This window comes from Symphalangus syndactylus, chromosome 17 (genome assembly GCF_028878055.3).
Source record: "Symphalangus syndactylus isolate Jambi chromosome 17, NHGRI_mSymSyn1-v2.1_pri, whole genome shotgun sequence".
Taxonomy (NCBI): Eukaryota; Metazoa; Chordata; class Mammalia; order Primates; family Hylobatidae; genus Symphalangus; species Symphalangus syndactylus.
The window spans coordinates 36049372-36075386 of record NC_072439.2 but is presented as its reverse complement, the minus strand read 5'-3'; the positions used below and the strand labels follow the sequence as shown (position 1 = coordinate 36075386).

At 53.2% G+C, this 26015-nt stretch overlaps 1 protein-coding gene across 5 annotated transcripts; it reads right to left on the bottom strand.

Annotated features, from left to right (window-relative positions):
* Positions 1 to 1024: 1024 nt before the first annotated feature.
* On the bottom strand, positions 1025 to 20194 carry SP7 (Sp7 transcription factor). Of its 5 annotated transcripts, none has more exons than XM_055248508.2 (4): positions 11772 to 11833; positions 11226 to 11466; positions 10702 to 10769; positions 1025 to 3886 (listed from the first exon to the last, which is right to left on the bottom strand). In XM_055248508.2, the coding sequence occupies exons 3-4, from the start codon at positions 10720 to 10722 to the stop codon at positions 2615 to 2617; spliced, it is 1293 nt and encodes a 430-aa protein (XP_055104483.1). In that variant the 5' UTR covers positions 10723 to 10769; positions 11226 to 11466; positions 11772 to 11833; the 3' UTR covers positions 1025 to 2614. The 5 variants fall into 5 exon arrangements, with proteins under 5 accessions (XP_055104483.1, XP_063477597.1, XP_055104485.1 ...); XM_063621527.1 differs by lacking the exon at positions 11772 to 11833 and adding an exon at positions 11643 to 11662; XM_055248510.2 differs by lacking the exons at positions 10702 to 10769; positions 11226 to 11466; positions 11772 to 11833 and adding an exon at positions 20066 to 20194.
* Between the last annotated feature and the right edge of the window lie 5821 nt (positions 20195 to 26015).

Sequence of the window (26015 nt, the reverse complement as noted above, 5' to 3'; positions counted from 1 at the left end):
CCGGAGGGCAGGAGATTTCGCACCTGGGCGGGGGCGGGAGTGGCGTCAGGGTGGGGAGGGGGCTCATAATCCGAGCCCGCCCAGGATCGCCTGCTCCCTCCCACCCGTAGCAGCGCCTCTTGCGACCCGCACGGTGGACAGTCCGAGGCGGGGCGCAGCTGGGAGTCGGGCCCAGGCCGGGGGGAGCGGCCTGTGAGCCCCCTCAGCCCAGCGGGGTAACCTTCGGAGGGGGGCCGCACAAAGCCCTATTGTGGCTCAGAGATGCTGCCACAGAGTGGCTTTTGTTCTTCGGCTAACTCCGTGGCGGGCACGACTGATTGCAGGCCCGGGGCAGGGGGCGGGTTACGTGCCAGGCCCAGTCTGCCCGCCGGGAGCCGCACCACCGCCCGACTGGGGCCGCGCAGGAGTCCGCGCTGCAACCGCGGTGCCGGCGCTCGGGTCGCGTCACTGCCCTGACCAGGCTCAGTTGGTGCAGTCCAGAAAGGGCCAGGGTAGAAACCAGTGAGTCTTCCCAGCTCTGCAGAAAGCACTGCACTCCCAAAAACTGAACACCGCTGGAGGATTTGACCGAGAAACAATTTTGTTTTGTGTTTTGTTTTGAGACGGAGTCTCGCTCTGCCGCCCACGCTGGAGTGCAGTGGCGCGATCTCAGCTCACTGCAACCTCCGCCTCCCAGGTTCCAGCGATTCTCCTGCCTCAGCCTCCCAATCAGCTGGGATTACAGGCACCTGCCACCACGCCCGGCAGATTTTTGTATTTTTAGTAGAGACAGGGTTTCATCATGTTAGCGAGGATGTTCTCGAACTCCTGACCTCAGGTGATCCGCCCTTCTGGGCCTCCCGAAGTGCTGGGATTACATGCGTGAGCCACCACTCCTGGCCGATAAACTATTTTACCGCGAGCATAGGTAAGCAAACGTGCACAATAGAATATTCGCCCATGAGTAGTCCCCAATTTGCTAAGGAAAAGAAACCATTGGCTCTCGCTTCGCCCTTCCTCTTCTCCTTTTCTCACCAGGACAAAATTTCAAATCCAACTTTTATTTATTAAATTAAAAAAAAAAAGACTCCACAAAGGGCATGATCCCTTCTATTCCACAATGTTCTCTCCCCAAGCTCCAGCGGCTTTAACCCTTTAACTTGGGGCCTTGAGACAGCAAGGGATAGAAAAGGAGGATCCAAAGTTACAGGAAAGGCACGAAGCGGCTTTAAAAGTCACTGGAGGTGGAGATGGGAGCATCCGAAGTCCCAGGGTGAGGGTTCGTGGATGCACCCCCAGATCAGCTTGGGGGCCTCTGTCCTCCTAGCTCTGTAAGTTCTTTCTCAGGGCTTCTAGACACCAGATCTAGCATAGTGCCTTGCACAGAGTAGGCACTCAATACATACTTGATTTATTTGAATCTGATCCCAGAGAAAGCCTTCCCCACCCATTCTTCAGGAGGTGCACCCCCAAACCAATGTCCTCCTGTTAGATGGGCTTCCCCAAAGAGCACGTCTAAGATGGCAGCTGCAAGCTCTCCATAACCATGGCAACAGGGGATTAACCTGATGGGGTCATGGTGTCTAAGGGGAGGGGCAGTGGAGGAATCTGCTCTGGGGTCAAGGAAGATGGGGTACATTCCCGTCCTTCTCCCCTCCATAGGACTTAAGGTTTCACAGCTTCTGGCTGGGGCTGGGGATATTATGGATCCCCCTAATCAAAAGATACCCCATCAACTCTTTAGCAGAGATCTAGCTAACCCAATTTGTAGAGACTTCATTACAAGAGAAACCCTATCAACTGAGATTCTGATGATAGACATTCTATTAACAAGATCTTCTCCACTAACATTTTGTCTATACAGAGATGCATTTGACTAGAATTTCCTTAGCAGAAATGGATCCACTTCCCTCCCCAGCTCACTCTACCTGACCCGTCATCATAACTTACATAAATAGAATTATTACTATTCATTACTCCTGGTACATAGGGGTTAAATATACAGGCCTGGGGGCAGCCTCCCTGACCCTGGGGTCACCCCATCTTTGGGATCAGATCCCCACTGGTCTGCCCCCTCTTGGCACCCTGCCTCTGGCCAGGTCACTAACCCCAATACCCCAACCATGGTCCCTGATGAAGAGGCCACCAGGGGGCAATAAATTATCATTATCATTGTGTTTGTAAAAAGGAAAAAGAGTTCTGGAGAATGGAAAGCAATGGTGTAAGAAGTTGGGAAGACTGAAGCCTGGAGGCTGAGGGACAGCAGTAAATAAGCTTGAGAAGCAGAAAAGGTACATGTCAAGGAGTGAGTTGGAGAAATAGTGTTGGAAGCCCAGATAGAAAGTGTGTTGGTGTGGCAGGGCCAGAGTCTAGGAAGCCGGAGTGCAGGAATCAGGCACAAGGGGAGGGCCTGAGATGAGAGTTTGCAGAAAGCCAGTCTCATGGTGAAGAGAGAACGTGAGCTGAGGAGGCATGCAAGGAGATACCCAAGCCCAGAATGGCCAGGAGGGAGACAGAGGGAGAGAGCCCTGAAGGATGGCATGCATGGGGTAAAGAGAGTGATTGGCAAGCAGTGGTCTAGAGAGCCAAGAGAGACTGGCAGGGCAGCCCTGGGGTGGGAGACCTTCCACCCGGCTCAGATCTCCAGCAAGTTGCTCTGCTCGGGGCTGCCTCCAGGGGCTTTCTCTGGGGTTGCTGGCGAGGCAGAAGGTCGGGGCGTCTGACTGGCCTCCTCTTCCCCCGTGCTGCGGCCCTCCCCCAGCTCCTTGGGGCCACTGGGAGGGGGACCCGGGCCTGGTTCTCCGTGGGTGCGCTGGTGTTTGCTCAGGTGGTCGCTTCGGGTAAAGCGCTTGGAGCAGAGCAGGCAGGTGAACTTCTTCTCCCGGGTATGAGTGCGCACGTGACGCTCCAGCTCATCCGAACGAGTGAACCTCTTGCCGCAGAAGAGCCAGTTGCAGACGAAGGGCCTCTCGCCTGTGTGCCAGCGCAAGTGGGCCTTCAGGTGCGAAGCCTTGCCATACACCTTGCCGCAGCCAGGGATGTGGCAGCTGTGGATGGGCTTCTTCCGCAGCCCAGCCGCTGCTGCTCCCAGCCGCTCTAGCTCCTGGCAATTAGGGCAGTCGCAGGAGGAGCGCCCTGCCCCACTGCCCCCATATCCACCACTGCCCCCGGTGCTTGCACCCCGTGGGGGTTTGGCTCCACCACTCCCCTCCAGCTGCCCACTATTTCCCACTGGCTTGGGTTTATAGACATCTTGGGGCAAGACATGCTGGGGCCCTGGTTGCAAGAGGTGGGGAGCTGGGTAGGGGGCTGGATTAAGGGGAGCAAAGTCGGATGGGTAGGTGGGCAGCTGGGGGTTCAGTGGAGGCTGAGCTGGACCTGTGGGCAGTGTCCCTTGCAGCCCATCACCCTGGCCCTGCCCACCACCTAGCCAGTTGCCTCCAGGGTGCATATCCCACCATGGAGTAGGAGCGTTGCCTGGGCCTGGTGAAATGCCTGCATGGATGCCTGCCTTGTACCAGGAGCCATAGGGGTGTGTCATGTCCAGAGAGGTGTAGACACTGGGCAGACAGTCAGAAGAGCTGTGCCCCTTGGGCACTAGTAGCCCAGGGTCCTGGGTGCCCGTGGGCCCAGGGAATGAGTGGGAAAAGGGAGGGTAGTCATTGGCATAGCCTGAGGTGGGTGCTGGAGGACTGCCTGCAGGTGAAAGGAGCCCATTAGTGCTTGTAAAGGGGGCTGGATAAGCATCCCCCATGGTTTTGGAGGCTGAAAAGTCACTGCCCACAGAGTACGGCTTCTTTGTGCCTGCTTTGCCCAGAGTTGAGTCCCGCAGAGGGCTGGAGCCACCAAATTTGCTGCACGCTGCCGTCAGCATGGCCAGAGGACTGGAGCCATAGTGAACTTCCTCCTGTGGAAAGAGGGACGCACTGCTTAGGGAGAGGGGAGGAGAAGTGCAGAATGAAGGGCAACACTTTAGGACTGAGACCTAGAGACATCCACAACAGAACAGAGGGGTCAGGGAAGAGTTGAAGAGGGTGGAGAATTACAGGTAAAAGAGGTTACACAGTGAGAACTGGACCTCAGGGCAGACTCACATGGAGTCATGGGAAGAAGAACAGAGGCCCAAGACTGCAGCTCAGTATCCCAACCCAGGAGGCAGGAAGCAGAGCTCATTCTGGAGTTGCTAGGGGTGTACTAGGGGCCTCCAAGGAACAGGAGGTTCTTTTTCTTTTTTTTTTTTTTTTTGAGATGGAGTATTGCTGTTGTTGCTCGGGTTGGAGTGCAGTGGTGTGACCTCGGCTCACTGCAACTTCCGCCTCCCGGGTTCAAGAGATTCCCCCGCCTCAGCCTCCTGAGTAGTTGGGATTACAGGCACCCACCACCACACCTGGCTAATTTTTTTGCATTTTTAGTAGAAATGGGTTTTTGCCATGTTGACCAGACTCCTGACCTCAGGTGATCCGCCCACCTTGGCCTCCCAAAGTGCTGGAATTACAGGCATGAGCCACTGCACCCGGCCTTTTTATTTAAAAAAAAAAAAAAATTATTTTTTGAGACAAAGTCTTGTTCTGTCACCCAGGCTGGAGTGCAGTGGCCCAATCTCGGCTCACTGCAAACTTTGCCTCCCAGGTTCGAGCAATTCTCCTGCCTCAGCCTCCCGCATAGCTGGGATTACAGCCGCACGCCACCACACTATTTTGCATTTTTAGTACAGACCCGGTTTCACCATGTTGACCAGGCTGGTCCTGAACTGATGACCTCAAGTGACCCAAAACTCCTGACCTCAACTTCCCAAAGTGTTGAGATTACAGGTGTGAGCCACCGCGCCCAGCCAAAAAAATATTTTTAGAGACAGGGTCTCGCTCTGTCTCCCAAGCCGGATGGAGTGCAGTAGCACCATTACAGCTCACTGTAGCCTCAAACTTCTTTCTGGGCTCCAAGCGATCCTCCACCCTCAGGCTTCAGAGTAGTTAGGACTACAGGCACATGCCAGGGGCTCTTTTTAAATGGCCGTGAGAAGAACTGGGGATAGAGACAGCAGCTAGGTGAAGTGAGAATTAGGGATCCTGACCATTGGAAGTAGGTTTGGAGCAGACCGAGGCCATGGTCAGGGCCTTGGAGAGGAAAGATGAGGCTCAAAGTACAATGTAGGGAGAAGGTCAAAGTATTACGGGACTATATTTGCTCCCATGACAGATTTTCCCAGCTTCATCCCATACCCCATATTCCATTTCCTGTCGCTGCTTCAGCTCCTGACTAAGGCAGTGGTCTTGTCTCCCTGAGGTCCAATCCTCATGTCCCTGGTAAGGAATCTCTTGGCAGAGACTCCGGCTGGGGAGCAAGAGGAAGTGATGGTGGAGACACTGGGACATTGAGAGGGAACAAGGCTGCCGCCAAGCCCGAACTGTGGCTGAGACAAGAATGCCTTTCAAGCAGGCAGTGAGCACCTCCTGCTTTGTGGTGCTAGCTGGTACCCCTTTGAGAGGGCTGGAAGAGCCCAAAGGCATCATACCCTTCCAAGGCAAGGAATGGGGTGACTAAGATACTGGCCTACAGCCACACTGCTTCATGCCTCAGTGTCCCCTAACATGTAGTCCTTCTAGCACCGTGAATGAAGGAAGACATGGATGTAGTGCATGGGAGTCTTTTAGAAATGCAAGGATAGCCGGGCGCGGTGGCTCATGCTTGTAATCCCAGCACTTTGGGAGGCCGAGGCGGGCGGATCACGAGGTCAGGAGATCGAGACCACGGTGAAACCCCGTCTCTACTAAAAAAATACAAAAAATTAGCCGGGCGTGGTGGCGGGCGCCTGTAGTCCCAGCTACTCGGAGAGGCTGAGGCAGGAGAATGGCGTGAACCCGGGAGGCGGAGCTTGCAGTGAGCCGAGATTGCGCCACTGTACTCCAGCCTGGGTGACAGAGCAAGACTTCGTCTCAAAAAAAAAAAAAAAAAAAAAAAAAAGAAATGCAAGGATATCTTCTAGCTAGGCGCGGTGGCTCACATCTGTAATCCCAGCACCTTGGGAAGCCTAGGTGGGTGGATCACTAGGTCAGGAGTTCAAAACCAGCCTGGCCAAGATGGTGAAACCCCATCTCTACTAAAAATACAAAAAAATTATCTGGATGTGGTGGCGGGCACCTGTAATCCCAGCTATTCGGGAGGCCGAGGCAGAGAATTGCTTGAACCTGGGAGGTGGAGGTTGCAGTGAGCCAAGATGGTGCCACTGCACTCCAGCCTAGGCTACAGAGCAAGACTCCATCTCAAAAAAAAAAAAAAAAAAAAAAAAAGAAATGCAAAGGTATCTTCTTAATGCCCACCATGCTGCTGCTACCAGGCCAAACCACTCTCAAGATCTTCACCTCTCGCCGGGCGCGGTGGCTCATGCCTGTAATCCCAGCACTTTGGGAGGCCGAGGTGGGCGGATCACCTGAGGTCGGGAGTTCGAGACCAGCCTGGCCAACATGGAGAAACCCTGTCTCTACTAAAAATACAAAATTAGCCAGGCATGGTGGCGCATGCCTGTAATTCCAGTTACCCAGAAGGCTGAGGCAGAAGAATAGCTTGAACCCGGGAGGTGGAGGTTGCAGTGAGCAGAGATCGCGCCATTGCACTCCAGCCTGGGCAACAAGAGCGAAACTCTGTCTCAAAAAAAAAAAAAAAAGATCTTCACCTCTCAGGAACTCATGGTTCCTGATGGTGCCTCTCCCTGGGTGAGGCATCCAAGGAGGAAATGCCCTACAGCATCCTTGGCTGGCATAGACGGTCATTCATTGCTGGGAATCCCACCAAAAAAGATGCCCTCAAGATCTACCCCTATACAGTTATATGGGTATGAAAGGGCTAGAAGAACAGTTTTGAGGATTGAGTTCTTCATAAACTGATATGCCTGATCCTTTCCCAGTAAAGCTGAGAAAAGAACTCAAGAATCCAGAGTTCTCACACCTGCCTGGTAGCTCTTAGCATGTAGTATGTGTACGATGCCAATCCGAGAGGTGGGCCTGGGGCCCTGGGGTTGCAATGAGGCATGCGTGCAGTCCCCACTCCTGCGTGCTGCTCCCCAAGTGCAAATCTGCTGCTCCTCCTGCGCAGTTGCCTCTCTCTAAGGTCCCGTTGACTCCCAAACTGAGCCACCAAAAGCTTTCTCCAGTCTAACCGCAGTGAACACTCATGGTTCCTCCTAGTCAGGGTTTCCCGGGAACCCCTGATCTTCCAAGCAGCGGGTGAGCTATGGCAGGGTAGCTGATGGGGAGGAGTCAAATCCTAGCAGAAAGAAGAGGTAGAAACATGGAGTTCAAAGCAGAGAGGCAGATACCCAGAGACATGGGGCACAAAGGACCTGTGTAGGGTGAGGGATTGACAAAAAAGACCCATAGCTATGGGGGAAGGAGGACCTGAGAGGAAAAACTGGCATTGAATAGCAGAAATAGCTGTAATTCCAGTGCTTTGGGAGGCCAAGTGGGGGAGGGTTGCTTGAGGCCAGGAGTTTGAGACCAGCCTGGGCAACATAGTGAGACCCCATTTCTATAACAGATTTTAAAATTAGCTGGGCTTGGTAGTGCATGCCTGTAGTCCCAGCTCCTCCGGAGGCTGAGATGGGAAGATCACTTGAGCTCAGTAGTTAGAGGCTGCAGTGAGCTATGACTGTGCCAGTGCACTCCAGCCTGGGCAACACAGCAAGACCCTGTCTCAAAAACAACAGCAACAACAAAAAAGAGGCAGAAATAGGCAGGGACCTAAAAGAGCAGAAAGGTAAAAAGACACAAACTAAGAAGGAGAGATGATGGAAAAGAGACTGGGCTAGAAAAGCAAAGGAAAGCAGAGAAGAAAAGAAAGGAGCGGAAAAAAGAAAAGGGGGAGGAGGAGGAAGAAGGCAGCCTTCCTACCTAAGAGAAAACCACCATGGTGCTGGGCCCCAGAAAACCCCCAGACCAGGCCACTCCTCCCTTCTTCTCCCCCCTGACCGCCCCCTCTCCCTCTGCCCAGCCCGGCTCCGATGGTTTCCCTGCGGTCGGTTTATTTTTAAAAACGCCGACGCCGTCCCCCGCCCGGCCCTCACACTGCGGCCACAGGGGCCTCAGCCAAGCCCAGGGACCCCACCCAGCTGTGGGGAGGGAAGGAGGGGTAAAAGAAGGCAGCCAGCCCCAGGCCAACAGGAGACCCCAGCCCTGGGGAGTGGAGGCCCAGAGGGCCCTCGAGGGCAGGGAAGGGAGAGCGAGGAACCAGACCCACTCAGAATGCTCTGGGGGCTACGGGCTGACCATGTGGCTAAGTTTCACCACAGCCTCAGTTTCCTTCTCCTGCTGATTGTTTTCTCCTGAGAACTTGGGGAAAGAGTACTGGTTAAGAATTCTAAGCATGTGTCCCCATACCTGATCAGTTGTGTTCCCTTTCCAGGGCCCAGCAGTCCCACCTTCGAGTTGTTCCCTCCCGACCTCCACCCCACCACCCTTAAAACAAAACAAAACAAACAGAATTAAAGTACTGAAGTGGGAGTGTTCGGAAAAAGAACAAGATAGGAGCTGTCCCAACTCTCCCACCCAGATGTGGAGCAGGGGAGCGGGACCCCCTCCTCCCAGGGAGCTCGTGGTGCAGTGCCCAGCCTGGCCTCCCAGTGGAAGTGCTCACTAGACATCTCAGGGCTGACTGGCCTTAGGTTCGGAGCAGTCAAGGTCCCATTTTCCAGTTCTCAACTTTCTCAGCCTTCTCCCAAGTTTCTTCGTTCCCCCAGCTTCCCAATTCTCCTTTCCCACCTAGGCCCCCAACCATTTCTTCCCCCTCCCTGTTCCCCTGAATCTCACTTGGCCGAGGTGAGCCCCCCATCAAGCAGCAGCTGCATCCCTCTCTGAACCCCACGTTCTTCCCACTGCCAGATAACCCACCCATACAAGGCAGAGGAGTTCCTGGGGAGGTGGGGAGGAAGTTGAGGGACTAGGTACCCAAAAACTAGGTGCAAGTGGTCAAGGGACAGGAGGGACTGGTGTGCCTTTGTGTTGCAGGCATCTCCAGCTCACAGGAGTGAGCAGACATGAAAGTCTAGCTTCCACGACACTCTCCTTTCGCCATGCACTATCCCAATCCCATGTCTTTCCAGCAGGCCTCTGGGCCAGTCCCTCCCAAGCCACCAGCGCCACGTTGGCAACACTGGCATGATGCCCACGCCCACTGACACTGTCCCTGCCCTGGGTGGACCCAGGATTTCCATGCATCTTATTCCTCAAGACCACAGTGTTTCAATGATGGCTCAAAATAGAGTCTGTTGGGGAGGTGGCAGGACGACAGTCTGCCCCCATTGCAGCTACGGGTAGACCCCTGGCTGATTACAGAGTGTGACAACGGACGTGGTGTCCATCTGGTTGGCTTGCATGCTATTCCCCCAAACTCAGCCACAAACTCACTATCTCACAGCCTTGTGCACACACCATTTATCACTTGGACTCACAGCACTCAGATGGCCCAGCTTACACACACACACTCTCAGAGCCTATGGCACACTCGACTGCACCCTAACGATTACACTCAGGCCAATGAACACAGGTGTTAAAAGACTCCTGCCCCATCTCACAAACACACACCTCTCCCACAGGTTGAGTGAGTTGGCTTCCTGTTTGGCCCAGCAACCCTGGGCCTGAGCTAGGGCACTGGAAAGAGAGATGTGGGACCCAAGAATAGGGAAGAGTCAAGGCTGCTGAAGGGGACTGACTTTCGGGGAGGGCCCTCTGGCCCTAAATTCCTGCAGAGAGACCCAGAAAGCAGGACAGAGATGGTGACAGAGGAACAGTGTCAGAGACCCAGAAGCAGGGAGGAGTCTGGCCCTGAGTGGCTGTGAGCCCTCCCTTCCCAACTCAGTGCCTTGGGTCCCCCAGAAGCCACAGTAGAGTCAGAAATTTCTCAAGACCCCAAACGCTAACCCCAGTAGTACCCCAATTCCCTTTGTCCCCAGCGCCAGAGGCAAGGGATGCTGGGGTCCCAGCCCGGAGGGGAAGTGGCCCAGTCCGCCCTGGAGCCTCCCACTCCCAAAATAGAGCTGAGTTTGTCTTTGGCTGAAAGCTAAATATTTGTGAGCCGGGCAAGCGGCCTCAGACCCCGTCCCTCCTCCTTGGTTCCCTCTCAGGCCTGGGCTCAGTTCCCCTGGTCAGCCCCCCCACATGCACAGGCTGGCCTCCTCCTTTCTCTCATAGCCTACCTCCTCTCCTCCACACACCAGCTCACAGGCCCAGCCCCCTCCCCACACAACCAGGCAAGATCCTGCCTGGGCTACCAGTCCCAGGAGACAGGACCCCTAAAGAGCTATACCCAGTTGCTGCTCTGTGCCCACTCAGTCAGTCCTCTCTGCCTTCTATCTCTGCTGCCAGCTTATGTATTTCCCACCCCTCTCTCCTCACTCCCCCTCCCCCCCTCCCCCTCCTTTCTCCATCGCTTTTCCACTCCTCACAGTCAGTGTGCTTAGCTGACCTTAAGTAGGGGGTCCATACCTTCTTCTGACCTAATCCCCTCTCACCCTCTTTTCATTGCCCTCTGACCCCTGGCCCTATTCTTCCCTCCCTTTTCTCCTGCCCTCTGCTTCCCCTTTCTTGGACCCCACTCCTCTCTCCTCATCAGAAGGACCCCTGGAATTGACAAGCACCACAGCTACTATCTATGTGAGTTGGAGGAGGTGGGTGGGCAAGGACTAGGACCATTAAGGTTGTGGCTGGTTTCCTGGGGGGAAGAGGGGACAGTTACCTCAAGCAGGGAGGACGCCATCCTGAGGCTGGGGAACGGGTCCCAAGGAGCCAGGCAGATGGAGAGAGCTGAGCCAGGGGGAGAGAGAGAAAAGGGAAGGGGAGGGAGAATGGGAGAACGGGAGAGAAGAGATCTAAAGTTAGAAGGGACCGGGGTGGGGGGTGGGGGGTGGGGGGCTGCTCTCTGTCTGTAGGGATCCACCCTCTAATTACAGCTTTCCCAGCGGAGAAGGCTCCAGATCCAATGAGGAGGGTGAGAGAGGGAGGCAGAGGGTCCAAATTTCCTGCTCCATTTGCTGAGCTCCCCAAAGAAGGGATCAGGGAGGGAGAGGAGAAAAAGGGGCACCCATGGAAGGGGTGGGAAGCAGGAAGAGGGGAGAGCAACACGGGCAAGTTGTCAGGGCTTCCTCGGGGGACTGCTGAGGGGAGAGGTTAAAGGGATGGTGGGCCCCGGTGTCCTACACGCAGCAGCAGTCCCATAGGCATCTGTGGGCACCCCTCCCAGAGCTCCCCAGTGTCATGTACCTGGGGGAACCTGGGGCTGGCTGTCCCGAGTCTCTCCTCTCTGGAGGTCTAGCAGGGAGAGTGCAGGCAACGGGTGGCCTGAGGGTGCTGGGAGGGATCCGCTCTCTCCCAGGCCAGCTCCACTCCTGTTCCACTCAGGCTCCGGTCCTACAGTCCTACTCTGACTGCAGAGTCCTTGCTGCTGCTCGGCGGCTGCTGCTTCTGCTACTGCTGCTGCCTAGGCTGCTGCCGCCCGCCGCTGCTGAGGGAAGGAACAGGAGGGAAAAGGAACAAACCCCAAACCACTAATTAGAGATCCAGGGGGGGGATGGGGGGTTGGGGACGACACTCACACAGAGAGACTGGAACGCACTGACATACACACTCATGGCCAAACACAGGGGTGATGCATGCACACGTACACACAGTACCACTCACACGGGTACAGTCACTATCATGAATGAACACAGACGGACACACGCAAATGCACACAGTGACGCACTGGAGGGACACGCACCACACCCGCCCCAGCTGACCGTGGAGAGGCTTGCTTCCCCAGTCACCCACCTGCCTCTAGATCAGGAGAGCAGTGTGTACGTGCCCCTGTGTGTGTGTACGTGCCCGTGTGTGTGTGTGTGTGTGTGTGCGTGTGTGTGTGTATGTTGTGTGAAGAGGCATGGAAGGTTCTGAGGTGGAGGTTTCTGCTGCCTAAACTTTTAGTGTCACTGAGGTTGGTTCCAGAGCAAGGCCTGGAGGAAGGGTTGAAGAGTTGGGGAAGGCTTGGTATTGGCTTGGGGTCCCTCAGTCTTCCTCCCAGTGCCTCAGTTTCACTTTTTGGAGGTGATACCTAGGCCTACCTCACTTTGTGGGGCAGAACCTGGGTCTTCTGATGAAGAGAAAATTTAAGACAAGCAGGAGTGAGGGTGGCAGTAGAAGGTCATTGGGTCAACTCATTCATGCCGACACCTAACCTCTTTGGATTATTTCCCCCAAAAAGAAATGTCCTAACCTCCATCATTCCTTGTCAGTTACCATCCCTGGGTAACCAAGTTACCATCTCTTAGAGACCATGGGTTTAATCTCCATCCTTTGGTGGACAGTTCTCCAGAGTGATCTGAATTTCCTGGGAACTCCCGGTTTCCTTTCTCATTGCCATGCATCAATTCCCTCTTCCACAGAAAGAACTGAAGTTAGAACTTAATAAGGACTTCCCAACTTTGATTTCCCATCAAAATAGGAAATAAGAGAAGGAAGGTCAGCCAGGTTAGGAGGGAAACTCAAAAAGGCTATTACCTGAAACCTGGACCATGGGCCCTGAGGTGTTTATGGGAGAGAGGACTGGGCAGCTAAGTGGTGGAACCAGCAGCTCTCCCACAGGGGGGCTTAGCCCGCTGGGGTTGTTTTGCAGGTTATTCCTTAACACACACTTCTTCCTCTCCCAGCTCTGCCTGTCAGGGGAATAAAGCCCCATCCTTTATCCTTTCCACTCTCCTCACTCCACAACACCATCCCCTCACTTTCTCGGAGTGCCCACTTCCTTGCTCCTTTTGCTCTCCCACTTCCTTGCTCCTTTTTCTCCAAAGAAAAAGCTGGGAGGTGGCAGGAGCAGATGGAGGTCCACGGAGGGTTGCACAGCAGTTTCGCTAGCAGGCAAGCACCAATTTCAGGGTAGGGCCCAGGAGTTCTGGATTCTAGCCCCATGATTTGATTTACCCCAAGGAACTCTGGGAACCCAAGGTTTAGGGGAAGGGTTTGGGAACCCTTCCTGATAGACAAAGAGAAAGCAGCAAAAGAAGAAACAGAGCAAATGAAACAGTCCAAGAGATATCACCAGGTATAAGAAAGAGAGAGGAAACAGGAAAACAGAAGACCAGATGTGTGGCTTTAAACAACAACAACAACAACAAAACAGAGCAGGAAAGAAACTAAAAAGATAAAAAAACAGGCCCAGAGGAACAAAGATGGGGAGACAATGGCTTGGGAAGGACAGAGAAAATAGCCTGAGGCATAGCCAGGTCCAGAGGAGGAGGAGGAGGAGGAGGAGGAAGAGGGTTGTGTTGCCAGGCAGGTGGGGGGGTGGGGATGGAGTATAAATAGCACATAATTGTGTCCGATGATTACACGGGCCACCCCACCCGTCTGCCTGAGAGGAAGTGCCCGTGGTGGGGTGTCCCTGTGACCTTGCGGTCTCCCCCTTGTGGGGGGAGTCTGAGACTGAGGTGCCAGATGGATTTCCGGGGCCCCGAACTGAGAAGTTGAGAAAGAGAAGCTTTAGAGAAATTCCTGTATCACCAGCAGAAAAGCCCGAGCCCAGTTAGATCAGGCAGGAAAGTGAGGCAGAGAAGGAGAAAGTCTAGATTCTAAAGAAGAGATAGCAGGTGAGGAGGGGGTTGGGACTCAGATTAGATGAGAGAAGAAAGGAAGAAACTGAAGGGGAAAAGGAGGAAGGATGGCAAGATAAATGGACAGACAGGGCTGGGGGGAGTAGTTGGAAGGAAGGGTCACCTTCTCACTCCCCGTGTGGGCTTTAATCCCTAACCCTACCCGGGAAGGGGCAATCCTACGATTGCTTGGGGAAATAAAAAGGAGGAGCAGAGTCCCAGGAAGATGTGAGCCAGTGCCCCTGATGTGTCAACACAGGACACAGAGCCTCTTCCCCACCAGAGATCAGTGCCAAAGATAGGCAGAGGGGCTGCCTGAATCCCCCAGCTGCTGCCCTCAGGACCCCCCTGGGTTCTGACTTCTCCACGTCCTTTTTAAAAATAGTCCTGCAGCCCAGCTGAGGCTCTGGTGTTCCTGGGTCCAGCTCCCCAGTCTCCTTCCCAGTGCCCTGAGGGGCTGGGGGCAACAATTGGAAGCCCTAACCAAGGACCTACCTCCACCCTCTCAGGCCTCCCTCAGCCCAGCCTCCCAGGGGGTGGGGCAGCCCAGGCAGAGGCGCCATGTGGCAGGGGCGGGTAGAGGCTGTGGCTCTGGTCCTTCCAGTATAAACCCCCTAGGCATCTGGTTTCTATCCACCACCCCCCACCACCCTGGGGGCCCCTCAGCCTCCGCCCATGGCCACCCAGACGCTGAGCTCCAAGGGATGGATGCCCCAGAGGAAGGGGTGGGATGGTGCCTTTCTGATATCCCAATGCCAGGACTGGGCTGAACCACAGGAACCACTCCCTTCCCACCCTCCCCTAGGAGAATCAGGGTGGGCTTTCTAGGTTAGAGGGGGTTGAATCTGGCACCTGCCTCAGTTCTCCAAATGATTTTGGATCTTTTGGGAAAGATCAGTGGGGTGAAAACAGAATGAAAACTGGGGAGAGTGGGGCCGGGTGCGGTGGCTCACACCGGTAATCCCAGCGCTTTGGGAGGCCAACGTGGGTGGATCACCTGAGGTCAGGAGTTTGAGAGCAGCCTGGCCAACATGGAGAAACCCTGTCTCTACTAAAAATACAAAAGTTAGCTGAGCGTGGTGACGGGTGCCTGTAATCCCAGCTACTTGGGAGGCTGAGGCAGTAGAATCACTTGAATCCAGGAGGTAGAGATTGCAGTGAGCTGAGATCACACCATTGCACTCCAGCCTGGGCAACAAGAACAAAACTCCGTCTCAAAAAAAAAAAACTGGGGAGAGTAGGAGACCTGTACCCCCTACTCCCAAGGGATGCTACCTCTGTCGTCCACACCATCACCCTCTACCACCTTTCTAGGCTGGGCTGTCTCTAAGAGCCTCGTCCAAAGGGACTCCCAGCTCTTCATTGTTGCTGTTATAGAAGGTTTGACTACCCTAGGGAGAATCACCAGAGAATAGTGAACAGAGCCCCTTAAATAGAGACTGACACATGCCCTAATACATACCTGATGAGGGACACATTCAGATCTGCATACTTGCACACACACAAGGTGACACACATAATTCATACACATTTGTACTATGCAGGCATCCATATTGACACACACTGATATGTACATATACAGATAATGCTTACCCCAAGACACCCTAACCCCCAATCATAAAAATGCACACACCAGTATATATACATGCATACAGACTCACAGCCACCTAGAATACTCCCCACATGGACTCACAGACTCCCATCAACACACGTATCTACACATGTGGCAAATGTCACATACATATACCCAGGGCTACCATTACAACTTTACAGCCCTGGAGATCTCTGAGGTCTCCTAAGGGGCATTTGGGAACCCCTCTCCCTATAAGGATCTGGGGATAAGGGTGATATGGAGGCCACTGCCAGTCCTGCAAATTGCTGCCTCCAACTCCTACCAGTATAAGAAGCTCCAGTGTACCTTTAGGTACTTTTGATCCAATACTCCACACACACACACGAGTTCAGAGACCCAGAGGGCCCCAGCGAACTCCCTCGCCCTGGGGAACCCCAGCATCCCTACCCCTACCCAGGCCCTTGCTGCTCTGCGGCCCCGCTGACTCATCTCTCCCTCTGTGGAGCTCCCCAACCACAGGGGCCTGGAAGAGAAGCTTGGAAAGTTGCGCTCATGTCCCGGGCCCCTGGTCTGGCCACTACCCGCCCATGCACCCAGCCCAGCCCTCGTCTCCAGTGGATACTCCAGCGACAGAGAACATACAGGGGACAGGAAAGAAGAAGGCACCCAGAGACAGGGAAACAGAAAGACACAGGAGAGACAAAGAGGAAACAACAAATGGTGGGCATACAGACGAGAGACCCTGAGGATCAGCTACTAGTCTGTTGGGTCCTCTAAGAGCAATGGGGCTGATGACCAGGAAAGCTTGCTCTTTGGGTTGAAGGAACATCCATTCATGGCCTCGGGATTTAGAGACTGCCGAGTGCCTTGACCCAGCATTTCTGACACTAGGCTCAGGGTACTTGGGGAAGAGAATCCAATTTTAGGAGGCAAAGCTGAGGACACGGGGTAGAAGGGAAGCTTTTAAGAGGCTGGCAACCTTTGTATAGGACAGCTTGGAAAAGGAGCTCCTCACTCCAACAAATATGTACACAAATTTACAGGTATAGACAGACTACAGCTTCCCTCCCTCTCTGCTAGTTCTCCCCATACCCTCTTCCAGCACCAGGGCTACAAGGCAGGACTTCTGGGACTGACTCTGGCTCCCCTCTTCCGTGAGCCTTGGGTTCCTTCACTGACATTGAGCCCTGATATAATTCAGCAGCTTTAGGAGAGGCAGATCAGAATCAGAAACAGAAGTGCCATGGAAGGAGCAGGAAGGAATCTGGATGGCAGGGGACAAAGAGGAAAATGAAAGGAGGAGGAAGACTGGGGTCTGATTCTGAAAAAAGGGGACCTGTCCTGGATGCCCGTGTCTAAAATGGGACAACATTGAATTAAGAACCTGGTCATCTCTAGAAAATGACCCTTTGTAAAAACGATACCCTAATCTGATCCATGAAATACACTAGTGTCTTTCATAAGAAGAGGTTGGGGTGATGGGAGTTCTGATCACATCATCCCTAGGAGTGAGGCTGAGCAACTCAAGGGGATGGTCCTTCAAAATCCTAAATACAGGCCAGGTGAGGTGGCTCACACCTGTAATCCCAGCACTTTGGGAGGCCAAGGTGGGTGGATCACCTGAGGTCAGAAGTTCGAGACCAGCCTGGCCAACATGGCAAAACCCTGTCTCAGGCTGGGCGCGGTGGCTCACGCCTGTAATCCCAGCACTTTGGGAGGCTGAGGAGGGCGGATCACGAGGTCAGGAGATCGAGACCATCCTGGCTAACATGGTGAAACCCCGTCTCTACTAAAAATACAAAAAATTAGCCGGGCGTGGTGGTGGGCTCCTGTAGTCTCAGCTACTTGGTAGGCTGAGGCAGGAGAATGGCGTGAACCCGGGAGGTGGAGCTTGCAGTGAGCCGAGATCGCGCCACTGCACTCCAGCCTGGGTGACAGAGCAAGACTCCGTCTCAAAAAAAAAAAAAAAAAAAACTCTGTCTCTACTAAAAATACAAAAATTAGCTGGGTGTGGTGGTGTGTGCCTGTAATCCCAGCTACTCTGGAGGCTGAGGTAGGAGAATCACTTGAACCCAGAAGGCAGAGGTTGCAGTGAGCCAAGATTGTGCCACTGCACTCCAGCCTGGGAGACAAGCGAGACTCCATCTAAAAAAAAAAAAAAAAAAAATCCTAAATACACGTCTCCCAACTTTCTCTGGCCTGCTGCGTTCTTCTTGGGAGCCCAGATTTTTGAGATGTGGAATGAACCTAAAGAACATTTTTTCATTCAACAAATGTTCAGAAAGCACCTACTTTGTGCCAAGCACACTGGGCTAGACTTAGGCATGCAATAACAAGCAAGACAGACCCATCCCTTCACCTCACAAACTAACCAGCAACTAATACAAAAAAGAGTAGGAAGTATCTCAATAGAATAAGTACCGGAGGGCCGGGCGAGGTGGCTCACGCCTGTAATTCCAGCACTGTAGGAGGCCAAGGTGGGTGGATCATAAGGTCAGGAGTTCGAGACTAGCCTGGCCAAGATGGTGAAACCCCATCTCTACTAAAAATACAAAAAACTTAGCCGTATGTGGTGGCAGATGCCTGTAATCCCTGCTACTTGGGAGGCTGAGGCAGATAATTGCTTGAACCTGGGAGGCGGGGGTTGCAGTGAGCCAAGATTGTGCCACTGCACCCCAGCCTAGGTGACAGAGAGAGACTCGGTCTCAAAAATAAATAAATAAATAATAAAAATAAAATAAAATAAAAAATAAGTACTGGATGTTATAGGAGACAAAAGAGTAAATCTAAGCCAGTGTTGGGGGGGAATTAAGGAAGGCTTCCTGGAAGAGAGGATGACTAAGTAAAGAAACTGAAGGACGAATAAGAGTTATCAAGTAAAAAAAGGAAGAGTGGTGCCAGTGCAGTGGCTCATGCCTGTAATCCCAGCACTTTGGGAGGCTGAGGTGGGTGGATCACTTGAGTCTAGGAGTTCGAGACCAGCCTGGGCAACATGACGAAACCCCATCTCTACAAAAAATACAAAAAAAAAAAACATAGTCTGGGTGACAGAACGAGACCTTGTCTGAAAGAAAAGAAAAAGGAAGAGTGTTGTAGGCAGGGGGAAGAGTATATGCAAAGGCTCAGAGGTATGAGGGATTAACAACTTTTGAGAGGCCGGGCACGGTGGCTCACGCTTGTAATCCTAGCACTTTGGGAGGCCGAGGCGGGCGGATCACGAGGTCAGGAGATCGAGACCACGGTGAAACCCCGTCTCTACTAAAAATACAAAAAATTAGCCGGGCGTGGTGGCGGGCGCCTGTAGTCCCAGCTACTTGGAGAGGCTGAGGCAGGAGAATGGCGTGAACCCAGGAGGCGGAGCTTGCAGTGAGCCGAGATCGCGCCACTGCACTCCAGCCTGGGTGACAGAGCGAGACTCCGTCTCAAAAAAAAAAAAAAAACAACTTTTGAGATGCTGAAAATTGAGTGTGATTGCAACACAGAGTGGAGGCTGATGGAGAAGGTCTAATCAGCTATGCAAGGGGCCTAGACTTGATCCAAAGGCAACATATAAGAATACTTGCATATTAGAGAAATGACTGACTTCAGAGAGGAGAATGAAATAAGGGCTTAGAGCCAGGCGGTTCTGCGCAAATGAGGCATTTACAATGGTGCAAGCTTGGGAGAGCTATTAAACCTTTGGGGCCTAAGATTCCTCTCCTGTTGAAAGGGGCAATCTAATATGGTAACCTCCCAGGGTTGTTACAAGGATTAGCAATAATATGTGTAGAGTACTTAGCACAGTGTCTGGCACTTAGTAGTTGCTCCATAAATGGTGCCAGTTGGGAGAAGGGCAAAATTGGAGGCAAGGAAACAATCTGTTGCAGCAGTCCAAGCAAGATGTGGGAAGGTGTGGCCTGCAGTAGCAGAGAGGATGAGCAGTAGTCAATGGAGGGGGCCAGCACGGTGGCTCATACCAGCACTTTGAGAGGCCAAGGTGGGCAGATCACTTGAGCCCAGGAGTTTGAGACCAGCCTGGCCAACATGGTGAAACCCCTTCTCTACTAAAAATACAAAAATTGGCTGTGCCAATTTTCGGCACATGCTTGTAATCCCAGCTACTTGGGAGGCTAAGACATGAGAATCGCTTGAGCCTGGGAGGCGGAGGTTGCAGTGAGCTGAGATTGTGCCACTGCTCTGCAGCCTGGGTGACAGAGCCAGACTCTGTCTCAAGAAAATAAAAATAAAAAAAATAAATCGGCCGGGCGCGGTGGCTCACGCTTGTAATCCCAGCACTTTGGGAGGCCAAGGCAGGCGGATCACGAGGTCGGGAGATCGAGACCACGGTGAAACCCCGTCTCTACTAAAAATACAAAAAATTAGCCGGGCGTGGTGGCGGGCGCCTGTAGTCCCAGCTACTCGGAGAGGCTGAGGCAGGAGAATGGCGTGAAACCCGGGAGGCGGAGCTTGCAGTGAGCCGAGATCGCACCACTGCACTCCAGCCTGGGCGACAGAGCGAGACTCCGTCTCAAAAAAAAAAAAAAAAAAGTCAATGAAGGGGTGATATTGAGGATGTGAGGTGGAGAGGACTTGGTGTCCAATCAGATGTGAGGGGTGAGTAGTCACAGATGACTTCCCTTGATCTGTGTGTTGATGTGTGCACTTGCACACAGGACATGCAGGCATTTTAGAGGTATCTACTCAGTTCTGAGAATGGCTCTTGACAGTTGCTGGATCCGGCCAACAGAGTGAAGGGCCAGGGCAGTATCTGAGGACCTGGCCCTCAGTCTCCCAGAAGAACCCCTGCCTCTGCCCTCTGCCCCAATCCCTCCTGAACTATTTCCTTTCCCCCTTTTCACCCATTTCTCCCTCTCCCCACCTTCCATCACCTCCCCTACATAGGAACCCGCTGTAAGTTCTAAGCCTACCTAGGCCCACTCTTTCCCATCCTTCCTTTTTCCACTGCCTCAGTTAATGAGGGTCCTTGGGACTCAGCTACCAACATTACCACCTCCTTCCCACACAGCCTCAATGGGACGCCCCCCTCTGGATTTCAAAGCAATGTTCAACGCCCCCCATCCACCCCCACCCCGCGTGGACGTGTGAGGCAAGAAGGACGGTTGAAGCTGAGGCAGGATTGGGGGGGTCTTAGCCCCCAGCCAGAGCTGTGGGGGAGATAGGCACTCTCAGACAGGCAGGACAGGTCGTGAGCTCCGGGGCTGCTGGGAGGTCTCTCGTGGCCTAGGCCAGGCTCAGGGCCGCCGGGGATCTCGCCTCCCTCCCGTGCCTCAGTGTCCCGGCACGGCCGAGGGGCGGGCGGCCGGGGGGCGGGGCGCGGGCGGGGCCGGCCGGGCCAGGCGCCCGGGCAGGAGGCAGCTGCATATCTGCGGTCCCGACCACAATTGCTGGGAGTCGCGTCCCGGAGACTGGCGGCGCTGACTCTGCCCGCTGCGGCCGCCGCGCCGATTAGAGCCCGAGAGGGAGCGCCAGCCCGGGGGAGGGGGCGGCGGCGGGGGAACTCCGGATGCCCCTTCGCCTCCGCCCAGCCAGCGCCCCCCGCTGCCCGGCCCAGTCCTTTCTCAGCCGCCCGAACCCAGGACCGGAGTACTGCCTCTTCCGCCGTAGCTTTCTCGAGGCTGCATCCAAACTTCTTCCTCTGGATCTTGCAGTGCCCGAGGTCCCGACGGTGCTAACATCCAGTTGACCCCCAGCCTGCCAGTCTCTCACGCCCTTTCTCTTCCCCATCAACCCACACAGAGAGGAGTAGGGATCTCAGAGCTCCCCCATTCTCTTTTCCTCTGCTCCCCAACGCACTCTCTAGGCAAAAGCCGTTCCAAGCGAAGAAGGAGGTCAGAGACTCAGAGGATGGGCTTTCCAGGGCCAGAGCACCCCCTGCTGGCTGGCCCGAAGCCCCTACCCCTCCCCCTCCAGCTGTGACCTCCAGCTGTGGTGGCTGGGAGGAGCTGGCCCCTTTGATCTAGGAGCGTGGCAACCCCCTCCAGGCGCCCCATTAACCTCCATTATCCCAATTAGGCAGGCCTCCCAGTCCTGGATCCAAGCTTCAAAGCCCCCTCAGTTGGGAGAAAAGGGAGCTGAATGGTATGCCCCCTGCCTCCCCACCAAGCCACAGCACTTTCAGACAAGACCCAGGTGCTCTGGTCTCCAGCTTGTGTACATGATAGCAGGGCCAGAAGAGGGACCCTCAGGGGCCACCCTCGTCCCAATACTGAAACTTCATTAAAAAGAGAAGCAGATAGGCAAGGGGACCCTCTTTTGCTGGCCCATTTTCCTGCATTCAATGATTTCAGTGACAGCATCCAGGTTCCTGGCTGACCTGAACTTCCCATCAACTTATCCAGCTTTATCCTGTGGAAAGGGGAGCCAAGAGCCAACCCCCTCCTCCCTTAATCCTATCTCAACACTCCCTTCCTCCCTCCCTCCTGGAACAATTTCCGCTGGGGGAGCCAGAGCAGGGCCCAGCACAGTGGCCGCTTCCTGGAACATTTTCCTGTATCCGAAACCGCGGCTCCCTCCCCAGGGACCGGCTGATCAAGGCCAGATGGGAGCAGGGATGGGGGAGGAGGAGAGGGAGCCAGGCTCTCACCATCACCCCCTCCCAACACATAGGCACACCACAAGAGCCCCTGCCCTGACACACAGAGGCTGACACAGACACACACCACATGTCATAGTCACACCATGGGCATTCATGGGGACACATGAACCACAGAGGCCAGGTCTTAGAAGAAGTTAACACACCCATAGATGATCACACTCTCTCTCTACCTCACCCTCTAAAGGACCCTAGGCCTTCCTTGCAAGATAAGGAGACCTTAGGAATCCAAGAACACTGGCACAGGATAGCAGAAGGACCTCAATTAACAGAGGAGACAGACAGAGACATCTAATGTGCCCTGCCAGACAACACCCACCATCCCATTCCACTTCTAGATGGTGCTCAGGCCTGCTTAACCCATCTCTCCAGGATCCTGGGAACTGGGGTAGAGGAGGGCTGTGGGAGCTTCTTCTCAAGTGCTACCTTCAGAGCACTTTCTAGTTGCTTCCAGATTCTTGGAGAAGATGCATACAATGTCTAGTGGGCTCACTCATGGCAGCCAAGGGACAAAGAAAAGGGAAGAATGTGTGCAGCTTCAGGGAGCTCTGGGAGCCTAGAGGAGGAAGGAGAACACCAGAATAACTCTGGGAGACAGACAGTAACCCTAGGAATTTTGTGGCCTTACTGGTGACATACTGCCCCCAGCACTGCTCCTCCTGATCTCTTCTATCTCAGCCTTGGTGATTGAGAAGAAGAGGGTAGGGATTGTGCCCCCATCTCAGCCCATTCTTCAACCATATTATCTTCTGCCCATCACATTTCCAGTACAACACCCTACTTTTTTTTTTTTTTTTTGAGACGGAGTCTTGCTCTGTCACCCAGGCTGGAGTGCAGTGGCATGATCTCAGCTCACTGCAACCTCTGCCTCCTGGGTTCGAGCGATTCTCCTGCCTCAGCCTCCAGAGTAGGTGGGACTACAGGCATGCGCCACCACTCCTGGCTAATTTTTGTATTTTTAGTACAGATGGGGTTTCACTATGTTGGCCAGGCTGGTCTCAAACTCCTGACCTCAGGTTATCCACCCACCTTGGCCTCCCAAAGTGCTGGGATTACAGGCGTGAGCCACCACACCTGGACCTGAAGACCCTAATTTTTTTTTTTTTTTTTTTGAGGCAGAGTCTTGCTCTGTTGCCCAGGCTGGAGTGCAGTGGCGCGATCTCGGCTCACTGCAAGCTCTGCCTCCCGGGTTCACGCCATTCCCCTGCCTCAGCCTCCCGAGTATCTGGGACTACAGGCACCCGCCAACATGCCCGGCTAATTTTTTGTATTTGTATTATTATTTGTATTTATTATTATTATTATTTTTTTTTTTTTTTGAGACGGAGTCTCGCTCTGTCACCCGGGCTGGAGTGCAGTGGGGCTATCTTGGCTCACTGCAAGCTCTGCCTCCCGGATTGACACCATTCTCCTGCCTCAGCCTCCCGAGTAGCTGGGACTACAGGCGCCCGCCACCTCGCCCGGCTAATTTTTTGTATTTGTATTATTATTTGTATTTATTATTATTATTATTTTTTTTTTTTTTTTTGAGACGGAGTCTCGCTCTGTCACCCGGGCTGGAGTGCAGTGGGGCTATCTTGGCTCACTGCAAGCTCTGCCTCCCGGATTGACACCATTCTCCTGCCTCAGCCTCCCGAGTAGCTGGGACTACAGGCGCCCGCCACCACACCAGGCTAATTTTTTGTATTTTTTTAGTAGAGACGGGGTTTCACCGTGTTAGCCAGGATGGTCTCGATCTCCTGACCTCGTGATCCACCTGCCTCGTCCTCCCAAAGTGCTGGGATTACAGGCGTGAGCCACCGCGCCTGGCCTTATTTATTTATTTTTTGAGACGGAGTCTCACTCTGTCGCCCAGGCTGGAGTGCAGTGTCATGATCTCGGCTCACTGCAAGCTCCGCCTCCCGAGTTCACGCCATTCTCCTGCCTCAGCCTCCCGAGTAGCTGGGACTACAGGCGCCCACCACCACTCCTGGCTAATTTTTTTTTTTTTTTTTTTTTTGTATTTTTACTAGAGACGGGGTTTCACCACGTTAACCGGGATGGTCTCCATCTCCTGACCTCATGATCCACCCACCTCGGCCTCCCAAAGTGCTGGGATTACAGGTCTAAGCCACGGCGCCCGACCTGAAGACCCTAATTTTTACATCCCTCATTTGTCTTTTGCTGGAAAGGGCACAGATTTGTGCATGGATACAATATGGGACAGAACTATGGAAAAGCTGAGGATGGAGATACATAGTCTTCTCTTTCCTGGAACATATTACTGGTTTAGGGAAATATTTCAAATTGGAAAGTTCCAGAAAATCTGAGATGCATGGTTACCATAAACGGATGAAGGACTGACTATATAATCATCAGAACCAAAGCTAATCTGGATGGCCAAAAGTCCTTGTGTTCTTTCTTCAGTTTTGTGGCCCAGTTAGAAGGTATATCTTCCTTTCCCAAGCTCACCTGGGGAGGCAACACATCAAGCCATCTTTACTCACATGTTTAATGGTTTGCCTCCAACTATCCAGAAGTTATTTATTTATTTATTTATATTTTTGTAGAGACAGGGTCTCCCTATGTTCTCCAGCTGGTCTTGAACTCCTGGGCTCAAGCCATCCTCCCACCTCGGCCTCCCAAAGTGCTGGGATTACAAGCGTAACCCCACCATGCCTTGCCCAGAAGTCCTTTATGTGGTATAACCATCATCGTCTATCTTCCTTTTAGCTTGTAACTTTTTGCTCTAGCTCCAATACAAAAGACTATTCGTCAATTTGGTAGTCAATGGCATTTATTGAGTGGCCTCTTGGGTGAAACACTGCAGAGAAAATGCTGTATACAACCCTCAGTCCTTGCTCTTTAGGAATTTAGTAGTGTGGTTGGGGAAAAGAGATACAGGAGAAAACTAGGGGCCAGGCGCAATGGCTCCCGCCTGTAATCCCAGCACTTTGGAAAGCTGAGGTGGGCAGATTACCTGAGGTCAGGAGTTTGAGACCAGACTGGCCAACATGGTGAAACACCGTCTCTACTAAAAATACAAAATAATTAGTCAGGCTTGGTGGTGAGTGCCTGTAATCCCAGCTACTCAGGAGCCTGAGGCAGGACAATCGCTTGAACTCAGGAAACAGAGGTTGAAGTGAGCCAAGATCGTGCCATTGCACTCCAGCCTCCAGCCTGGGTGACAAGAGCAAGACTCCGTCTCAAAAAAACACACACAAAAAAAAAATAGAAAGAAAAGAAAAAAGAAAAAACTAGGGACCATATTTGAAGGCATAGATGACTCACTTTACTTCTCAATGCCTCTATTTCCTCATTCAAAAATGAAGGAATTTGCCGGGCGTGGTGGCATGTACCTGTAATCCCAGCTACTCAGGAGGTTGAGTTACGAGGATGGCTTAAGGCCAGGAGTTCCAGACCAGCCTGCATAACATGACATTTTTTTTTTGAGACAGATCACCCAGGCTGGGGTGCAGTGGCGCAACCTTGGCTCACTGCAACCTTTGAGAAGGCCATCTCTAAAAAAAAAAAAAAAAAAAAAAAAAAAAGAAGTAGTAATTTGGCTATGCCTAATTGAGAACCACTAGTCTCCACGATCTCTAAGGTCCCTTTCTGATTTACCACAGGAATGAATGGAATTAGTTAATAAAGAACACATCGGCCGGGCGCGGTGGCTGACACCTGTAATCCCAGCACTTTGGGAGGCCGAAGCGGGCAGATCACCTGAGGTCAGGAGTTCGAGACCAGCAGGGTGTGGTGGTGCATGCCTGTAATCCCAGCTACTCGGGAGGCTGAGGCAGGAGAATTGCTTGAACCCGGGAGGCGGAGGTTGCAGTGAGCCGAGATGGCGCCATTGCACTCCAGCCTGGGCAACAAGAGCAAAACTCCATCTCAAAAAAAAAAAAAAAAAAGAACACATTAGGCCAGGTGTGGTGGCTCACGGCTGTAATTCCAGCACTTTAGGAGGCCCAGGTGGATGGATCACCTGAGGTCAGAAGTTCAAGACCAGCCTGGCCAACATAGTGAAACCCTGTCTCTAATAAAAATACAAAAATTATTCAGGCATATTAGCACACACCTGTAGTCCCACCTACTTAAGAGGCTGAGGTAGGCCGGGCGCGGTGGCTCACGCCTTTAATCCCAGAACTTTGGGAGGCTGAGACGGGCAGATCACGAGGTCAGGAGATCGAGACCATCCTGGCTAACACGGTGAAACCCCGTCTCTACTAAAAAAATACAAAAAATTAGCCGGGCGTGGTGACGGGCACCTGTAGTCCCAGCTA

Bases quoted from the DNA above. Each gene is read 5' to 3' on its own strand.
- SP7 (XM_063621526.1), bottom strand. From the start codon at position 7,005: ATGCCTCATTGCAACCCCAGGGCCCCAGGCCCACCTCTCGGATTGGCA. The intron at 3,887-6,921 runs GTGTGAGAACTC...CTCTTTCCACAG, and splicing joins TGCTAAGAGCTACCAGGCAG to GAGGAAGTTCACTATGGCTC.